The sequence below is a fragment of the Musca domestica genome, unplaced genomic scaffold (assembly GCF_030504385.1).
Source record: "Musca domestica strain aabys unplaced genomic scaffold, Musca_domestica.polishedcontigs.V.1.1 3, whole genome shotgun sequence".
Lineage (NCBI taxonomy): Eukaryota > Metazoa > Arthropoda > Insecta > Diptera > Muscidae > Musca > Musca domestica.
Window position 1 is genome coordinate 3,542,442 of NW_026712299.1, and position 20,779 is coordinate 3,563,220.

The 20,779-nt window shown below is 30.5% G+C and overlaps 1 protein-coding gene across 19 annotated transcripts in view; it reads left to right on the forward strand.

Moving 5' to 3' along the window:
* LOC101896141 (sodium/hydrogen exchanger 3) overlaps window positions 1-20,779 on the forward strand; it is a 116,515-nt gene that overhangs the window by 70,047 nt on the left and 25,689 nt on the right. For 3 of the 19 annotated variants that reach the window (XM_059124793.1, XM_059124794.1, XM_059124797.1), the window contains 6 exons: window positions 314-397; window positions 481-553; window positions 4,949-5,077; window positions 8,788-9,030; window positions 13,638-13,847; window positions 19,481-19,823. In XM_059124793.1, the coding sequence (XP_058980776.1) occupies window positions 314-397; window positions 481-553; window positions 4,949-5,077; window positions 8,788-9,030; window positions 13,638-13,847; window positions 19,481-19,823 (1,082 nt within the window). Of the gene's footprint in view, window positions 1-313; window positions 398-480; window positions 644-4,948; window positions 5,078-8,787; window positions 9,031-13,634; window positions 13,848-19,480; window positions 19,824-20,779 lie in introns of all 19 variants that reach the window. The other 16 variants (XM_059124795.1, XM_059124798.1, XM_059124809.1 and 13 more) reach the window with 10 other exon arrangements.

The window sequence follows — 20,779 nt, forward strand, 5'->3', positions numbered from 1 at the left end:
ATGTCAAATTATTTGGTAACCTGGGAGGCCATACCCCCACACCCACACACACACACACATCTAAATACAAAGGCACAGACATCGGCAATATCATCATCCATATTCATATCTGCTGCATTGGTCAAGACCCATCATCTCTACTTTGGTGAAATTACTCTACCCCATTTCCCCCCAAATGGAATTTTCCCGTAGCTAAGTATTAGATGTGTTGTAGTTGTGTCTCAAAATCTCCTTCCGAATTTCAATATCAAATTCATTATTTTTCCAATTTAATTTAGAAATAATAACCCATTTAAATATTTTGCCATTTCAGGTGAACTACAAAATGCAAATGAATTTCCGACGCATGTTCAATGATCGCAAACATCACAAGCGCAGTAAACGCGGTGCTAACAAGGTCAGAATTATTTCCAATTTTCAATAATTTCCCAATAATTTAATACTTTTTCTCTACTCTCTCTCTCTCTCTCCCCACACCAGGATGGCGTCAAACAAAATCACGTATCATTCCACGATTTCCAACAGAATGGAACAACGAAACAATTCTCGCACGGTACGAGTAAGAATGAAACAAATTTACGCAAAAAACTAATCAGAAAACATTCTCACAATTCACTTAACAAATATCGTAGATTAGAAATAGGTAAATGGCTTTAAAAACAAAAAATCAAATGAAAACTAAAAAAAAATCCAAATCATCTAAAAATCATTTTTTCTAAAATTAAGTTAGAAAAACAAAGCAATTTTGTGAAAAATACCTATTTTTAAATGTAATAGAATCAAATTCGCTTCTAAGTGATTTGATTTGAATTGATTGAAAGAAGTTAGATTTTAAGAACAATGATCAATGATCAAGAATTTTTTGTAGTAGTTAGGAATTTTTGTTAATAATTGTTCCATATATTTTTGTAATTTATATTTCTTTAATTTAATTTTTTTATTTTTTTTTATACGAAACTATTTATGTAACAAATATGGTAACCTATAAGACCTCTTTAGATCGTCTTCAAATCGCCTATAAAATCCTCCTTTAGACCATCTACATAGACCGCCTTTAGCACGTCTTCAAAGACCGCCTTTAGCTCGTCTTTAAAGACCGCCTTTAGCTCATCTTTAAAAACCGCCTTTAGCTCGTCTTTAAAAACAGCCTTTAGCTCGTCTTTATATCTGCCTTTAAGTCGTGTTTAAAGACCGCCTTCGGCTTTTCTACAAAGACCGCGTCCCGACCGCACTTAAAGACCGCATTTATCCCGTCTATAAGACAGCCATCAGCTCGTAATATTTTAAACACATTAAGACCTCTTCAGCCTTCTTTCAACCTGCTTACAAAAATCAAGCCCCGCCAGCCCGTCCACACGGTAACTTTTATTGTATGCAATACCCCTTGTAAAAGGACTCCCTTCAAATCTTCACCTTGTTTAGGGAATTATACAATTAGCTCGACTTTTGAGAATCCCTTTAACTTGTCTACCTAGATTCTTTTCAACTTTATTCACTTCCGATAGTTTTTAAAAAATTCCATTTGGTCGTTTATAAAGACTATTTTCGCTAGCCTTCATGGTGTCTATAATGGCACTTTTTTATCTTCCATAAATACAGTATATTCTTCGTCTAAAAAAAATTTCCTCCAATCGTCTATAAAGATAACATTGGCCTTTTCTATGACGACTTCCTTCAGCTCGACTATAAAGACCACCTTCAACTTGTCTATAAATATTCCCTTTCAGTTTGCCTTCCTTCCAACTTCTTCCTGAACTTCTATGAAGACTATATGTGGACAGAACCATATAATGACTGCTTTAAGTTCGTCTACAAATTTGCCTCCAGATTGTCTTTACAACCTCCTTTCAATTCTTTTATTAAAAACTCCCTAGAGGTTGGGTATAAAAATTGAACTTTCTTCAACTCGTCTATAAATATTCACATCAGTTCAGGTCTAGAAAGACCCTATTTAGTTTATCTAACAATGTTTCCATTATGTCGTCTATAAAAACTCCATATTTTACTCTTACTCTTTTTAGCCTGGATATCCAAACATAGGTCTTACTCTTTTCAACCTGGTTATCCAAACTTAGGTATTTCCTTAAAGCTCAATAGAGTTCTTATAAAAAATATTTCAATCTAACAGTCTATTAGTTGTCTCTCATTTTTAGCTGCATAAGTTTTTCTTGGCATGACTATAAAGACTTATTTCAGCTCGTCTGTAATGACTTACTTCATCTGTTCTTTCATATCGTCTATAGAAAATTTCCTCAGTTTAGGGACTTTCTTGAGAACGTTTTTAAAGATTGTCTTCAGTCTATAGACTCTCTTCAGGTCGTTCATAAACATTATCCATAGCTCGGTTCACACCTTGAATATATAGACTCTAAAAGGCTGCCTTAGCTTTCTTTATATACGTCCCTTCACCACATATAGATTCTCTTTACAGCTCGTCTATGGGTACTCCTTTCTGCTCGACAGTAAAAAAGCCATTCTGTATCTTTTAAAGACTCCCAGTCAGCTCGTCTATAAGAACTACTTTCATCTCGTTTATAAAGACTCCTTCCAGCTCGCCTATAAAATTTCCCTTCTGCCCGTCTCTTTAGCCTCCCTTCAGGTCTCTCTTTAGCCTCCCTTCAGGTCCTCATTAGCTCATCTAAAATTAAATCCTTATGGTCGTCTATAAAGACTGCTTCGACCACAGAGTGTTTCGCTTTTAAATCGTCTAAAACACTGTCAGCTGAAATTCTATAAATTGTCCCTTCTCAGCTCGTCTGTAGAAATGAGCTTCAGGACTTATTTGAGATCATCTACAAAATTTTAATTAGTTTATCTATATAGGCTTCCGTTTCGTCTATAAAAACTATCATAAGCCCGTCTATAAAGACTCACTTTAAGTCGTCTGTTAAGACTGTCATCAGTTCGTCTTTTTGTATTAAAAAACTTAGCACAAATATCCTTGAAACAACATTTTCGGATGCTGATAGGTCTATCAAAACATTCATGAAAAATATATGTTTCGGACTCTGACAGATAATGCTAAAATATTCTGAAAAAAATCCGGAAAAAAACTTCTTTTAGGATTGTATAGGCCCCCTAAAAATTTTTTCCAAAATTTACGTTTTTAGACATTGATACCCCTTTCAAAAAATGTTCTTAAAAATCCATGTTTTTGGATGCAAATAGGGATTTTAAAATTATTTTTAAAAATCAAGAATTTGGGAATCTGACAGGCCTTTTAAAATATTCTTCAAAAATACACTTCTCGGATGCTAAAGGATATTCTATAAAATGCACTTTCCTGGTCCTAAGGAATATTTTAATACCATTCATAAAAAAATACATTTCTACAAAAAAAAAGGGTCGTTTGGGTCGCTAATGGACCTTCTAAAAATATTATTTAAAATACCCACGTTTGGGTCTATAATGGACCTTCTAGAAATATTATTCAAAAATTAACATTTGGGTCACTAATAGACCTTTTACAAAATATTCTTAAAATACTCACGTTTGGGTCACTTTTGGACCTTCTAAAACATTATTTAAAAATCCATGTTTGGGACACTAATTGACCTTTCAAAAATATTTTTAAAAAATCTAGTTTAGGAGATTAATGATCCATCTAAAAATATGCTTTTAAAAATCTACGTTAGGGTCACTAATAGACCTTCTAAAAATATTCTTTAGAAATTCACGTTTTGGGTCACTAATGGATCTTCTAAAAATATTATTTAAAAATCCACGTTTTGGGTCACTAATGGATATTATAAAAATATTATTTAAAAATCCACGTTTTGGGTGACTAATGGACCTTCTAAAAAAATTATTTAAAAATCCACGTTTGGGGCAATAATGGACCTTCTAAAAATATTCTTTAAAAATCCACGTTTGGGCCACTAATGTACCTTTTAAAAATAATATTTAAAAATAAATAATTTGTAAAAACGCCCATTTATTTATCAGTTGGCCTTCGAAAAAATATTATTTAAAAATCCACGTTTAGTGGGTCTGTTAGTCCTTGTAAAAGTATTCTTTAAAAAGTACGTATTTATGTGTGTGTTGGTCCTTAAAAATATTTCAACGAAATATTTTTAACAATTTCAAAATATATTTTTGAAAACACACCCCACCAGCATCGTCAAAACATATTCTTAAAAATTCAACTTTTTAGAAGCCTAGATGGTCCTTCAAAGGTATATTCCTAAAAAATCTGTATTCACAAGTTTGATGGACCGCCGAAGAAATACTTTTCTTAAAACACCACGTTTTTAAAAAGTATATAATACTAAAATATTTTTTATTATTTAAGAGAAAGGTTATGAATATTTTTTATTTTTTTTTTTTTAATTAACATAAATTGTAAAGGTTGCCATATTTGTTACATTTTATTTCTTCTATTTTTCTTTTTCCTTTCCCTTTCCAATTTACCTATTTTTGATTTATAATTTCCCATCATTTTCATTTCACCTTTCCTAATTTTCATTTCCATATCATTTGTATTTGAACATTTTTGCATACATCTAAAAAGAGATTCATGTTAAAAAAATATATATCAAAATTATTTTTATTTTATAAAATTAAAAAAATATATATATTGGATTTTGAAGTAGCCACATCAAGACCTAATCATACATTTCATTCTTTTTTTATTCTCTCTTTCCTTCTTATAATCCTATGAAAAAAAAAAAAAAAAAAAAAAAACACATACACGCAACAACATCAAACATTCTGCACTAATCTGCTTCAAATTTGGACAACGTTATGTGAATATTCTAAAAAAAAACTGAAAAATTTTAAATAATTCATCAATATCTTTTTTTTATAAAAACACACTAACACCTGATCCTCCCTGCTATATACATACATACCATCATCATCACATGTCATCATCTCATTCGCTCTCTTCATCCATTTCAAAAAAAATCTGAAATTCTATTCGACTCAATATTCTCTCTATATAAAAAAGATAATTATATTAATGAAGTTCTTAATGAATCAGCAGAGGAAAATCCCAACAACAAACTAACCGAAGTGACGGTGGTCAATGAAACCGATGACTGGGAAGATGGTCTGACCTTTACGGCGAAATCATCACGTAAGTATTAGGTGTTTTAATTGTTTTTGTGGTGTAGACACACTTTTTGTTTTAAATAGTATTTTATTCATTAAAACCAAAGACTCACAAATAAAAGTTTATAGTTTTGTTTATTGTTATTTTAATATACATATATATGTTTTATTGTTAATTTTTTGTTTTGTTTTTGTTGGAAGTTTAGTTTTGGGTTTTATGGTTTCTTCATTTTTCTTCCCTGTGTTACTGTCCCAACACCGGTTTTCTCCCAGTGTAAACGGTTCTTGTTTTTTCTATTTAACAACAACTCAATAGCAATTTTTCCGGAATCTTTCAATTTCTGTCAATCCTATTTTATCTTCTATCTTCCTTTCTTTATATTGATGTCTAATAATTATTTTTTCTTAAAAATATTTACAAAATTTAAGATCCCAAAATTAAATAAATTTCCCAATTCCCCCCTTAAGCTTAATAACCAAAAAAGTAATAAATCCTTCTCTTGTTAAGTTCTCTACCTGCTGACGGTATGATGATCAAATTTCCTTCCTAACCCTTGACCCACCCTGTTTTGTTTGTAATTGTCCTCTCCCGCATTTGTTATAATTAATTGTATTTGTTTTTTAATATAATTAAAATTTGTTTTATATCTGAGATATGCAGGGTAATCCAAAATGGAATGCTTTGTATTTTTTTAACTTTGTTATTAGACATTCATTTTGGATCACCCTATATATCTTCTTTTAAATATTAATATTCAATGAAAACAAAAATGCCATAGTTTTGTTGTTATTATTATTTTTTGATTACTTATTTGTGTTTAGATTTTGAAGGAAGGTAACATTTTGAAATAGAGAGTTTTGACTGAGCACAGTTGTAATTATTTATACATTGACAAAGTGAACTTTGACAAGTAAAACAGCTATAAGTTCGGCCGGGTCGAACTTTGAATATGCTCCACCACTTGGAACGAATTTGGCAATTAAAAAAAAATAAAATCTGTTAAAATCTTTAAAATACCAAATGTAGCCGTTATATTAGGGTCTATACGACGACGTGAACCTGCATCATCAAAATACCGAATATCGGTCGTTACCGCTATATGGGGGCTATACGAAGACGTGGGCCTGAACAGACACTTTTCTGTCTTAGGCCGAAGTATCAATAACGAACATCAAATACCAAATTTGAAACAATTCCGGGAGGTACCGTTATATGGGGGCTATACCAAAACATTGACCTACTTGGCCCATTTTCAATACCAAAGTCCCGCAGACATAATATACATTTGAGTAAAATTTTATCATTTCGTTCAGAAGCTATAGCGATTTCCACCGACAGATAGACGGAGGGATATCATATAATTTTATGCTGATCAAGAATATATATCATTTTTCCTATTTCAGATTATCCTGATTTTTGGGATTTAAAATAGCAAAATTCCCATTTATATAAAAATATTCTGAAAAATCCAATTCGGTATGTTATTCCTCGATTTAGCCATGTCCGTTCATCTGTCTGTCCTTCTGGGAAAATCATTCTATTCACCATATAATTGTAGTCCTACTTTGAACAGAATTTGCATTTAATTGCCTGTTTGGGTTCTCTTAATGCAGGAAACATCCTTGCATAGAACTGACTACATATATACAGGGAGAGATAAAAAAACTGTAAAAAAGTCAAAAACCTAATTTTTACTTTTTTTAAATTTTATTGAATGAAAGCAACAAATGTCGGAAATAGCATCAAGTTTAAGAACATGTTTAGATTTGTTTGAATTGGTCAACTTTGACACGAATTATGGCCTTCAAACTGCCAATGAAACCGTCACACGCTGCCCGAATGTTTCTCTGCGGTATTTTGGCCCAATCCCGGCGAAGCGCTTGCTTGAGGTGTTCGACACTTTGGTATTTTTTAGTGCCAACCTTGCTTTCCAAAATACTCCAGACACAATAGTCCAATGGATTGGTATCCGCCGGAGATTTTGATGGCCATTGTGCCCTGGAAATGAAGCAAGGAACCTCATTTTGTAACCATTCTTGGGTGTATGTGGCGTGCTGAGTCCGATGGTGCTGTCCTGTTGGAATGTCCAAGGTCTGCGGCCAAAATGGTTGCGTGCCCAAAGCTTTAATACATCCTCCAGAATATTTTCGCGATAATATTCGGCATTTATTTTGATGCCACGGTCGATTAATATGAGCGGAGAGCGACCATCGGTTGTTGTGGCGGCCCACACCACGAAGGTGCACATTTTCAGCCGACCTCTTTGGCAAGTAAACACGATCATTTTGCTGGACAACGAATGTTTTCTAATCGGAAAAAAAACCAAATTCGACAGTTCACCACATTCGGCCAAGCGAAGCAACTCTTTAGCTGTTTTGAGTCTAATTTTTTCGGTTGCGGTGTAAGTTCTTGCACTTTTTGGAATTTCAATGGCTTTACCCCGAATCCATTTTTTAATATATGCCGAATGGAATATTTCGATATGTTCAGCTCACGAGCCAATTCTCGGCCACTGCGACGAGGGTTTCGATCAAATCGCTTCCTTACTTTTCGAACCTGATTTTCTGCTGATGTTGCTGTTTTCTTCCGTCCACTTCCTTGACGTTGGGATACGCTACCAGTATCACCGTAACGAGCGATGGTACGAGACACAAAAAATTTATTAAAATTTAAACTCTGGAGAGCTCTAACGATAGCCACTTGTGGGTTTTCAGCCAAATATAAAGAAATCACACTATCGCGCTTGAATTTCATCACGAATAATTTTTTTCTGAAGAATTCTCAGCAAAATGCTTTTGTAAGCTTGTAAACAATATAATGAGCTGTCACTGGAATAATTTTAACAGCTGTCGGACGAGTTGCTTAGAAATGATAGCAGTCTGAAGTTGGATGCAGTTTTTTCATCTCACCCTGTATATACATTGTGGGGTCTAAACTGTATATTTCGAGGTGTTACAAACGGAATGACAAACTTAATATACCCTCCATACAATGGTGGAGGGTATAAAAATATATTTTTAAACTTTATTTATCGCGCTTTTTTTAAATTTCTTTAACTTTATAATTGAAAATCTGAATTGTTAAAGTTCATTATAATATTTGAATTTGTTTCCCATAATTATCATACTGTGCTCAGTCTCTAGACGATGTTTATATAGCTGTTCTATTATTTTAATATTTTGATTTCAAAACTAAGCAGTTGTGTAATTTTTGATGGTGTAAAGAAAAAGACTCACACAATACAGTTTTTTTACGACTCGAACAGAAAACGCTAGAAAGAAACCATTATCATTCTATCTCCCTCTATTTTTTTTGGTTTTTTTTATTTATGTTAACAATTTTTAAACCAAAAAAATTTGTTAACACAAATTTTCTATTTGTAATAACTTGAAAAAACTATTTCTTGTTTTTCTTTCGTTTGTTTGTATTCTTCTACTTAAAAAAATAAAATAAAAATAATGGAAACTGTATAAAAAAATACTTACGCCTTACGCTAATAATGTGCCACAAAAATACAAAAAAATATTTTTATGAATGTCTATTACAAAAATGACAAAAACTACAACGACTGGATATAAATATTCAATGAAAACCAACACCACAACTCTCTACAACTCTACCACACGAACAATAACAATGTAACACCACCACACCCTCCAAACCACACTCCACACCGACTACAACAACAACAAAACACTGTGTGCAAAAACAAAAAAATGCCATCATCTCGACAGCGGATTCTGATCGTGCCAATAACAATTCATTAATTGCTCACATCCAAAATTTGCCCGGTTTTGATGCTTCCAAAGCTCGCATTGTCCAGCACTATGCCACGCCATCGTCCTCGTCAACTGCTCGTGAGCCACGTAGTCCCAGTGAGAGTCCTGAGAAACTACTATCGCCCGATCCTCCGATTGGCCCGACAGCGGCCGAACTAATCTTGCCCTGGCGCAGGGATCGTTCCTATCAGAGCATTGGTAATTTTGTTGGCCGTCGGCAAAAAATCAAAATCCACAAATCAAAGACAAATGTATTGCTCTCTCTCGCTCGCCCGCTCTCTCTCATTACTTTGTTGCGTTATAACTATTTGACTTGCGTATACCTCGAGTTCATGAATTCATACAGATATAACGCCAACATTTTTTTTTTTGATATTCCATTTAAAATTCTTTTTCGATAACTAATATTCTGATTGGCAATTTTTCAGTATTTTTTTGGTTTTTCTTTTTCTCTATGAAAAAAATATATTTTTGTATTTTCTTTGTAGTGATGTTGTATTAAGTTCCATAGAGCACTGGTTTTAACTCGTTTCTCAGCTTTCTATGTATATTTGTTTGATTCGAATAATTTTTTTTCAAATGGTTGGCCTTAAGAAAATTTTCCATAAAAGCTAAAATTATATTTAGAAAAAAAGACAGAAGACCTCTTCTGTACACAGAAGACCTCTTCTGAACACAGAAGACCTCTTCTGTACACCGAAGACCTTTTCTGTACACAGAAGACCTCTTCTGTACACAGAAGACCTCTTCTGTACACAGAAGACCTCTTCTGTACACAGAAGACCTCTTCTGTACACAGAAGACCTCTCTGTACACAGAAGACCTCTTCTGTACACAGAAGACCTCTTCCGTACACAGAAGACCTCTTCCGTACACAGAAGACCTCTTCTGTACACTGAAGACCTCTTCTGTACACAGAAGACCTCTTCTGTACACAGAAGACCTCTTCTGTACACAGAAGACCTCTTCTGTACACAGAAGACCTCTTCTGTACACAGAAGACCTCTTCTGTACACAGAAGACCTCTTCTGTACACAGAAGACCTCTTCTGTACACAGAAGACCTCTTCTGTACACAGAAGACCTCTTCTGTAAACCGAAGACCTCTTCTGTAAACAGAAGACTTCTTCCGTACACAGAAGACCCTTTCTGTACCCAGAATACCTATTTTGTGGACAGCATACCTCTTTTGTGGACAGAATAGCTCTTCTATGGGCAAAAGAAGACCTCTTCTGTGAACAGCAGAACTCGTCTGTGGGCAGAAGACCACTTCTGTGGACAGAAGAAGACCTCTTCTGTGGACAGAAGAAGACCTCTTCTGTGGACAGAAGAAGACCTCTTCTGTGGACAGAAGAAGACCTCTTCTGTGGACAGAAGAAGACCTCTTCTGTGGACAGAAGAAGACCTCTTCTGTTGTCAGAAGAAGACCTCTTCTGTTGTCAGAAGAAGACCTCTTCTGTGGCCAGAAGAATACCTCTTCTGCGGACAAAAGAAGACCTCTTCTGCGGGAAGAAGAAGACCTCTTCTTGTACAGAAGAAGACCTCTTCTGTGGGCAGAAGAAGAACTCTTCTGTGGACAGAAGAAAACCTCTTCTGTGGGCAGTAGAAGACATCCCCTGTGTACAAAAGAAGATCTCTTCTGTGGACAGAAGAAGACCTCTTCTGTGGCCAGAGGAAGGCCTCTGCTGCGGCCAGAAGAAGAACTCTTCTGTGGCCAGAAGAAGAACCTCTCTGTGGCCAGAAGAAGAACCTCTCTGTGGCCAGAAGAATACCTCTTCTGTAGACAGAAGAATACCTCTTCTGTGGCCAGAAGAAAATTTCTTCTGTAACCAGAAGAATACCTCTTCTGTGGACAGAAGAAGTCCTATTCTGTGGACAGAAGAATACCTCTTCTGTGGACAGAAGAATACCTCTTCTGTGTGTACAGAAGACGACCTCTTCTGGTGTACAGAAGACCTCTTCTGTATACAGAAAATATCTTCTGTGGCCAGAAGACCTCTCCTTTGAATGTAAGATTTGTCTTTGGACACGGGGCGTATACTTGATGTATTACTTATACGCCACCTACATTTCAGTTGATTTAAATTTATTTAGAATGCCATCCAGATTAATGTTTTAATTTTGATGTTTTTTCTTCTTAAAGTATTTTTTTTTAAATCATTAGTGTATATAATGTAAAAAAATGTTACTTATATAATATACAAAATATATAGAGAAAATCCCGAGGAAGAAACTTCAAGGAGTTCCTATACAAAAAAAAAAAATAATATTAAAATAAAAATTGCCAAAATAGTAGAAAAATAAACCATTAAAAATTTGAAATTTTATTTCGAAACTAATTAAAACCATGGAAATCGATTCCATTTAATCGACTGCCAATATTTAGCAACTAGTTACCGCTCTGTTCATCCCATCCAGCCTCATGTAGTTACCTAGACAGTGATGCTTTTGATGCTTTAAAAAGCAAGAGACATGAAATAAATATGAAATTTATTTTTTATTATTTTTTTTTAGTTTAGAAACCTCATTGTATATCACTTCCTGTGTTTTTTTATAAGAAAATTCGTCATAAAAAATATTATTATTTTTTTTTTTTTTCAAATTTAAAATCAATGAGATTCCAAAGGAAAAAAGCATGGCATTTTTGTGCATGAAATTTTGTTAACAATTGTTTTTATTTTATTTATTTTTTGTTTAAAATTTTTATGTTTATGTTTTTTGTTTATTTTGTATGTTTTGTGCACATATTTTTTAAATAGTTTTCTTTTTTCACATATTCTTTTGAGATTATTTTATTGTGTGGGTAAAAAATTGTGTAAATAAGTTTGGCAAGTTGGAGATTTAGATGACATGTTTCTTATTATTTTTTAAGCATTTGCAAAATTTTAAAAATATTGTAAATACTTATTTTAATTACAAAAAATTTACAAAAAATAATTAAAAAAAAAACAAAAAAAATTAAATTAAAAAAAGTAAAATAAAAAAATAAAATATAAATAAAATAAAATAAAATAAAAAATAAATAGAAATAGCAAAAATAATAAATTACAAATTTTTTATAACTGTGCCAATACTTAAAAAATATTAAAGATAAAATATTTTTGGAAAATTTTGGACAACATTTTTAAAATAGAAAAATAATAATAATAATAATAATAATAATAATAATAATAATAATAATAATAATAATAATAATAATAATAATAATAATAATCATAATAATAGTAATAATAATAATAATAATAATAATAATAATAATAATAATAATAATAATAATAATAATAATAATAATAATAATAATAATAATAATAATAATAATAATAATAATAATAATAATAATAATAATAATAATAATAATAATAATAATAATAATAATAATATAATAATAATAATAATAATAATAATAATAATAATAATAATAATAATAATAATAATAATAATAATAATAATAATAATAATAATAATAATAATAATAATAATAATAATAATAATAATAATAATAATAATAATAATAATAATAATAATAATAATAATAATAATAATAATAATAATAATAATAATAATAATAATAATAATAATAATAATAATAATAATAATAATAATAATAATAATAATAATAATAATAATAATAATAATAATAATAATAATAATAATAATAATAATAATAATAATAATAATAATAATATAATAATAATAATAATAATAATAATAATAATAATAATAATAATAATAATAATAATAATAATAATAATAATAATAATAATAATAATAATAATAATAATAATAATAACAATAAATAAAATAAAATAAAAAAATATTTTTATGAATATTTAAAAAAAAAAATATCCACAATTTCTTCCATCATCAAAATTTTAGAAAATCATAAAAAAAAACAAAAAAAAAAAAACTGAAAAAACCCTACTGGAACAAATAGCTCTAGAAGATCTATTAGAATGTTTAAAAAAATATTAAAATAATTAAAAAAAAATTAAAAAAAATTAAATAAAAGTAATTAATAATTAATTAAATTTAAATATTAAAAAAAAAACTGTAAGTTCGACCGGGCCGAACTTTCAATATCCTCCACCATTTACAAAGAATTTGGCAATTCTCAAAAACAATAAAATCCACTAAAAATTCTGTTAAAATCTGAAAAAACCGAATGTAGCTATTATATTAGGGTGTATACGACGACATGGACCTGCATAGGTAACTTTAGTCAAAGGCCATTACAATATTCAAATGCGAAATTAAAAAAATATTTCTTCAAAAATATTCATTATTTTTCCAACAATCCCCAAATTTGTATTGAAAATATTTTTTGGAAATTCTTCTGTCTTTTAATATTTTTCAAAAAAATATCCCAGATTCTTAATTTGAAAGCCTCCAGAAAATTATTTACAATAATTGATCCCTTGCACGCACAATAAAATAATCTCAAAAATATATTTCAAAAAAAAAAAAAAAAAAATATTACCTTATGCCAAACACACCCCTCTCTCTCCATGTGTCCCTGCATGAAAAACATCCAACCCGTGAACTTTTTTGTGAACCTTTAATAATTTTTTGTTTTGTTTGTTTGTTAAATTCCTCACTTTCCGTTCTTAGACACACACTATTTTTCATTTTTTTAAGTTCTCTAAAAAAAAGAAAAAAAAATATTTGTTATGTTTATGTTTAGCTTTTGTGTTGTTTGCATAACTGCTGCTTTTTGCCAATAACTCAAATTCATTCGAAAAAAAAAACAATTTCAAATCCTAAACTAATTTCAATCTTTTCCATTATATCTTCTCTCTCCCCCAGTAGCAGAGAATGCCATTCCGGAGGAGGATCGCAATCTCTCTCGTGACTCCGATGGTGAGCGCCGCGTGGCCACACCAACCGCCACCGAATCCCAGCTGCCATGGAAACGTCAGGGCGACGAGGTTTCCGATGCTGTCCAGCAAAATGAGTTCCCCGCCTGGGCATCGAATAAAGAATATTTGGCCTATAACTCACCAAGTGCTACGTTCTTAGGTAAAGTATGAATTTTGCATTTTTTTATTATGCGTTCTTTTTAGCAACAACATACATTTTTTGAAATTTGCACCTTTAGTATTAGTTACTTAGTTAGAGAATGTGTTTCGTTTCCTTTTTGCAAAAAAATCCAATGTAGCCTTGCAGTGCAGCAACTCATTGTAGTTTAGAATATCAGCTGAAAATTTATTTGAAAGAATTTTTCATAATTTTTGATATATATTTAATCATGATTGATAGATGATTTAAAAGCAGTGTTTTGTGGAAAATTTATATTTTCCTTGAAAAAAAAAATGTTAAAAAAGCCAAAATTTTTCTGGCCTCTATAATTCACTTAGGATTATTTATGGCCTTTTTAAATAAATCTTAAAAATTATCTAATATTTCTAGTTCTTAAAAATGATCCGATTATTAATAGACCTCGAAAATCTTATTTAAAAATAGTCCTTTCAAAATTAATTTTTGAAAATATTCAATAAAAAAGTGAAATACTAAATTAATTTAACATTTAACATTTAATTTAAAAATATATAAGATTATCCTACTCACGGGAAAATTTATTTTTTTTAATCCATCCTTATTTATATTTCTTTATTTTTTTTTTTTAAATCTGCGACTCTATTTTATTTAAAAAAAATTAGAAAGATAATTTGTCTTTAATTATCCTCAAAGAAATCCATAATCTTTAATAGCCGTTGGAAAAATTATTTAAAAATAAAAAAATACGAAATGAACAATAGTCTCCCATTCTTTTGGAACCTACTCCATATAAGTCAACAATTTGAATAAATTTGAATGAAATTTGCTGAAGGTATAAATCTGTCGGCAAAACCGACTGATACTTTTTATCTCTACTTTCATAATCTGCAGGATTTTTTTCGTAGTTATTGAAAAAAATGAATTTTGTCGCACTGTGTAATTATTTAACAATTCACATTGATTTCCGGGCTTTGACAAAATATTTAAAAAATGCAAAATTATTTCTAGTATTTTTATTAAGTCAACAATTATTCCTAGAACTGAAAAAAATTCTTTATTAAAACCCATTGATACTCGTAGTCTTTTAAAAAAAGCCCAAGATAGTCATTGAAAATAAAAAATAAAGGGTGAGATGAAAAAACTGCAACCAACTTCAGACTTCTGTCATTTCTAAGCCACTCTTCCAACTGCTGTTAAAATTATTCCAGTGACGGCCCATTAAATTGTTTACAATCGTACAAAAGTATTTTGGTGAGAATTTTCCAGAAAAAAAGTTATTCGTGATGGAATTCAAGCTGATTTCTTTATATTTGGCTGGAAAACCACATTTGGCTATCGTTAGAGCACCCCAGCATTTAAATGTGAATATATCTTTGGAGTCTCGTACCATCTCTCGTTAGTGTGACTGGTAGTGTAGCCCGACGTCAAGGAAGTGGACGGAAGGAACATCAAAACAGCAACATCAGCAGAAATGGTTTAAAAAATAAAGAAGCGACTTGATCGAAACCCGCGTCCACAGTGGCCGAAAAGTGGCTCGTGAGTTGAGCAATATTCCATTCGGCATATATTGAAAAATGAGCTCGGGGTAAAGCCATTGAAATTCCAAAAAGTGCAAGAACTTACACCGACCGCAACAGAAAGATAATAGACTCAAAAGAGCTTAAGAGTTGCTTCACTTGTCCGAAAGTGGTGAACTGTCGAATTTGGTTTTCTCCGACAACATTCGTTGTCCAGCAGTTTGTGAACAAACAAAATGATCGTGTTTACTTGCCAAAGAGGTCAGCTGAAAATGTGTGAAAATGTTCCGGTTGGCCACCAGAACAAAACCGCTGACCATGGTGATGGACCATAATATGGGCCGCCATAATGCCGAATATTATCGCGAAAATATTCTGGAGGGTGTATTAAAGCCTTGGGCACGCAAATATTTTGGCTGCAGACGTTGGACATTCCAACAGGGCTCAGCACCATCGCACTAAGCACGCGCCACCCACACCCTAGAATGGTTACAAAATGAGTTTCCTCGCTTCATTTCCAGTGCATAAAGACAACCAGAATCTCCGGATACCTATCCGTAGGACTATTGTGTCTGGAGTGTTTTGGAGAGCAAGGTTGGCACTAACAAAATACCAAAGTGTGGATCACCTCAAGCAAGTGCTTCGCCGGGAACGGGCCAAAATATCGCAGATCACGATTCGGGCAGCATGTGACCATTTAAAGGCCATAAGGTGACCAATTCGAACAAATCTAAACTAATTCTATAATTTGATGCTATTTCCGAAATTTTTGGCTTTTATTTAATAAAATTTTAAAAAATGTTAAAATTATTGCGTTTGACTTTGTTGCAGTTTTTTATCTCACCCTGTATTTAAAAAAATTCAAAATATTCCTTGAACAAATCTTTAAAATATACCCAAAAATATATATAAAATATCCAGTAAAAAATATATATTAAAAATAGCTTAGAACGAAATTCCACAAAACACTGGTTTAAATTTAAAGTCCAATGAGACTAGCAACCTTATCACAGCCAAATAGGATTTTCATCTCATTCAGCCAAAATTTCCATTTAAAAAGAAAACGCCAAATCTTATTACATTCTTTAAACAACAATGCATGCAGAAGCTACTTTTTGTTGTTTTTTCTCTTCGTTTTCAAAATAGTCAATAAGAGAGGCTAATACATATAAGGGTATCCACTCGCCCGATACACTTTCGTGTGAAGTTGAGCTTTTCCAATTTTTGACTTTTAAATAGTTCTTTTAAGCTGGTATTTATAAATATTATTCAATATCATTTGTTGGTGTTTTAGATGTCGTTTGAATGTAAAAAAAAACAAAAAAATATTAAGTTATTATCACTAAATAAAAATATATTTATTTGAAATATATATATATATATATATATATATATATATATATATATATATATATATATATATATATATATATATATATATATATATATATATATATATATATATATATATTTATTTATACATTATATTTATATACATAATGTAAATAAATATTAGAAAATGTCAGTATATACTTTTTTTATATACGAAACACAATGTCCTGATAATTATTTTAATTAAAAACAATTTGAGAATTTTAATAAAAAACCATAGATAAAAATACAGTAGAATTTCAAATAAAATGAATAAATAACAAAAAATTTGAATGTGACGTATAACTAATGTACTATTTACCTATAAATATTTGAAAATAATATATTAAATTCTATAAATTTTATTTTTCGTATCCCCTAAAAAACTAGAGCTATGATAGTTTGAAACAAACTCTTACAAATAAGCAATAATTAAATTTCGTCTAAAAAATACCTAGAAGAAAATATTCGGTATTTTGACGATTTAAGACTCATTTTCTAAAGAAATTGTTTAAATTCAGACATCCTTGTCAACATTGGGCCACGTTTGTTGGTTTTCTGAAATGTTCTGCAAATATATTTTTTTAAAAGCTCTTCCCAAAACATGTTTAGACTTTGCATCTATGGGCTTTTGCTTTCCTTTCAATCATATAAAAAGTAAAAGGACATTTTTAAGGATCTTATATTTTAAAGAATCCAGACCTTCATTGCCTTTATAGTCCTTCTAAAAATATTTGTAACAAAACACTTTTTTTTAAATTGAAGTGAAAGCTATAGTCCTTCTAAATATATTTCTAAGAATCCTTCTAGATATGGCACTTTCAAAATTGTGTTTGACTCTTCCAAATATATACCTACAAATCCTCCCAAATATTTCCTAAAAATCCTTATTTGCTGGTTCTGATATTACTGCAAACATTCTTTTAGGGTTTTAGGGATCTTTCAAAAAAATCGTTTATTACAACTCTTTTTTTTGGCTCTGATGGCCGTTAAAAATATTCCTGAAAAATCTGAAAGCCCTTGTAAATTAATTTTTAAAAATTGAATACAAAAGCAAGAGTCCTTCTAAATATATTCCTAAAAATCCGACAAGATATAGTATTTTCAAAACTTTTTTCCTGCTCTGATAAACCTTCCAAATATACCCTGATAAACCTACAAATCCTTCCAAATATTACCTAAGCTGTTAGCTGGTTCTAAAAATACTGCAAATATTCTTAAACCCCATCCGAAAATATTTATAAATAAATTCAAAAATATTCTTAAAAATGGAAAATTAAATAAAAAAAAAAAAAAACATTTTTAAATAAAAACTTGGGTGGCCTTCATAGTCCTTTCGAAATCATGTTAAAAAAAAATACTTTCTAAAATATTCTCAACTAGTCTTCCAAAAATATTCTTTATATTTACGGTTGTTAGTCATATTGGAAATATTCTTAAAAATTCCAAAAATATTCCTAAAAATTCTTCTAAACATATTCCTAAAAATCCCAGTTTTCTATCTTCCAAAATATATTAAAATTCCAGAGCCAGCAACCCTGCTAGTGTCTCAAAAAATATTCTTAAAAAAACCTCCTGAAAATAATCTTAAAATTCGTCCAAAGATATTCTTCAAAATCCAAATTTTTTTGACTCCTTTTCCTTCCCAAAATATTCCTTAAAAAGCCAATTTGTTTGATTCTTTAGGTCCTTCAAAAATATATAAAAAATAAGTCCTTTCAAAAATTCTAAAAATATCTTAAAATATGTTCCTAAATATGTTCCTAAAAATCCCCATTTGCAGGCTTTAATAGTCAATCTAAAACATTTTTAAAAATCTGCATTTTGTCTGTGCTAGTCCTCCCAAACATTTTTTTGAAAACATTATTTAGCTGAATTCTTACTTCCGAATTGGGGGACGAAATAAATATGGTGCTCTTTGGCGTATGAATAATATTCAGACAATTTAATAGTTCATATGAAGTATACGTCACATGTGTATTTCCTTTAAAAAAAATAACAAATAATTCATTTCTAAATAAAAAAAATACAAGTATAATTAATAATAACAAATATTAAAAAAAAAATAAATAAAATATAGAAAATTGTTTTTAATTAAAATATTATTTTATTTATATAAATATATCCCTATATATATGGCTTTATTGCCCTTTTTTGTAATGTGTTTTTTTTAATTTCTTATCTTAATTATTTTTCTCCTGCGCGTTCCTTACCAATACAAAAATACAATTTATTTATTTTTTGTTATTAAAAAATTTTTTAAAAACCATTTCTACTTTTTTTTCTCTTCCTCTTCTAATTTTTCTCTTTACGCCTTTCTCTTCTGTGAACAAATAAAATTTTAAAATAAAAAAAAATAATCAAACACTATTTTGGAAACGCCCCTTTGAAATTAAATCAAACTAAATGCTATGATATGATGTGGAATGTAATTGTTTTGAAATAACAAATCCCACTAAATCGAAATGAAAAAAAAAACATCGAAAACCTTTCATCAACCACGGCCTTGTCATCGCTATAATTTTACTTTGTGTTGTACTTTTTGTTTTTGTATTTTCTATAAAATGTCCTTTTCGGAAAATCAATTCAAAACAAAACGCACGCTATGCCTTTAAAATTTGAAAAAAAAAATAATAATTTGAAAACACACCCACAAAATCACAAACACCCATTACCCCACCAAACTGCGGCCTGAATTTCCTTGCACAACAACTAAACACACACCCGATCCACGACCACACCCATTACATCACACCATCACAACAGGTGGTATAAACAAACCTAAACAGCCCAAGTCCGTCATAGGTCTATTCCGTCGTGAAAGTTCCGGTTCCCGTGGTGGCGCTGGTGGCAGTATTATGACCGTCGATGGCGTTGATGGCGGCTCATCGGCCAGGGGCTCCGATCCCGCCTTGGCTGCAGCCCTCAGCCAAATGGTTGTGCCTTCTGCAATGCCCTACAATCCACGTTTGGACAAACGTTCGCAGTCGATATCATCGGGTTCAGGAGCGGCGGCGGGCATTGGTGAATCGGGTCATGCTGGACCCTTCCCCGTCACCGCCAGCCATCGTCGCAATGTGCGCCGTGGTTCAATGCTAGAGCTAAGCGGGTAAGTGACAATCTTTTTGCAAAAAAATTCCCTTGGGGAAATGTTTTTCGTTTCCTTGTTTTTTTCTTTAATTTTTTTTATAAATAATTTTGCTAGATTTTTTTGATATATATATTCAAATATTTGTTTATATTTTTTATGGTCTTATATACATATGCTACTTAAACATTTATTATTACTAATTCCCCTTTTTTATTAATGCATGGTTTGGTTTGTAAAGCATTTTCCGCTATTTTCCTGTTTGAAAAATAAATATTTTTCAATATTTTTACTTGGGCTTAAGAAACAACATCTATGGTTCACAAATGCAATTCGATTAAAACTTAAATCTCTAGTCTCTAAAAAATATCATTTTAATGTACAAATTGTCATACATCTATTTTTATAAAATATTTCCATTAAATGCTAACCAATAATTCCCCCCTTTCTCAATACTAACATTAAATTAATAGTAGTTTAGTTTTTTCTTTTGTTTATTTTTTTTTTTGTTGCTTTGGAGCTTTAATTTTTTTCTTATATAATATATAACCCCACTTTTTTTTGGATAACTAACAAAAACTAAAATAATTACTAAAAAAAAAAATTAAATTAGCTTTTAAGCATAACATATTTTTTAGTTTTTTTATTTCGGAAGAAGGTTATATTTTAAGTTAAATATTTTAAATAAGATTGTGTTTTGTCCAAAAAACTAAAAATAAAATGTCCAAAAATTGTATTTGTCTATAACAAAAAAAAAAAAAAAAATGTCCCTTGATTTTCATAATTTTTACCATTACTCATCCTTACACCAACTCATAAATGTCCCGTGTTCAAGAATATTTTTTTTTTATTTTGAGAATCTTACCAATTTGATATAAAAAATGAAAAAGGAGAGTAAACACGATTTCTAAGTGTGGAGAAATGCGAACATAGCAAAGACAACAACCAACCTGTAGTTAAAATTTACTTATAAATTC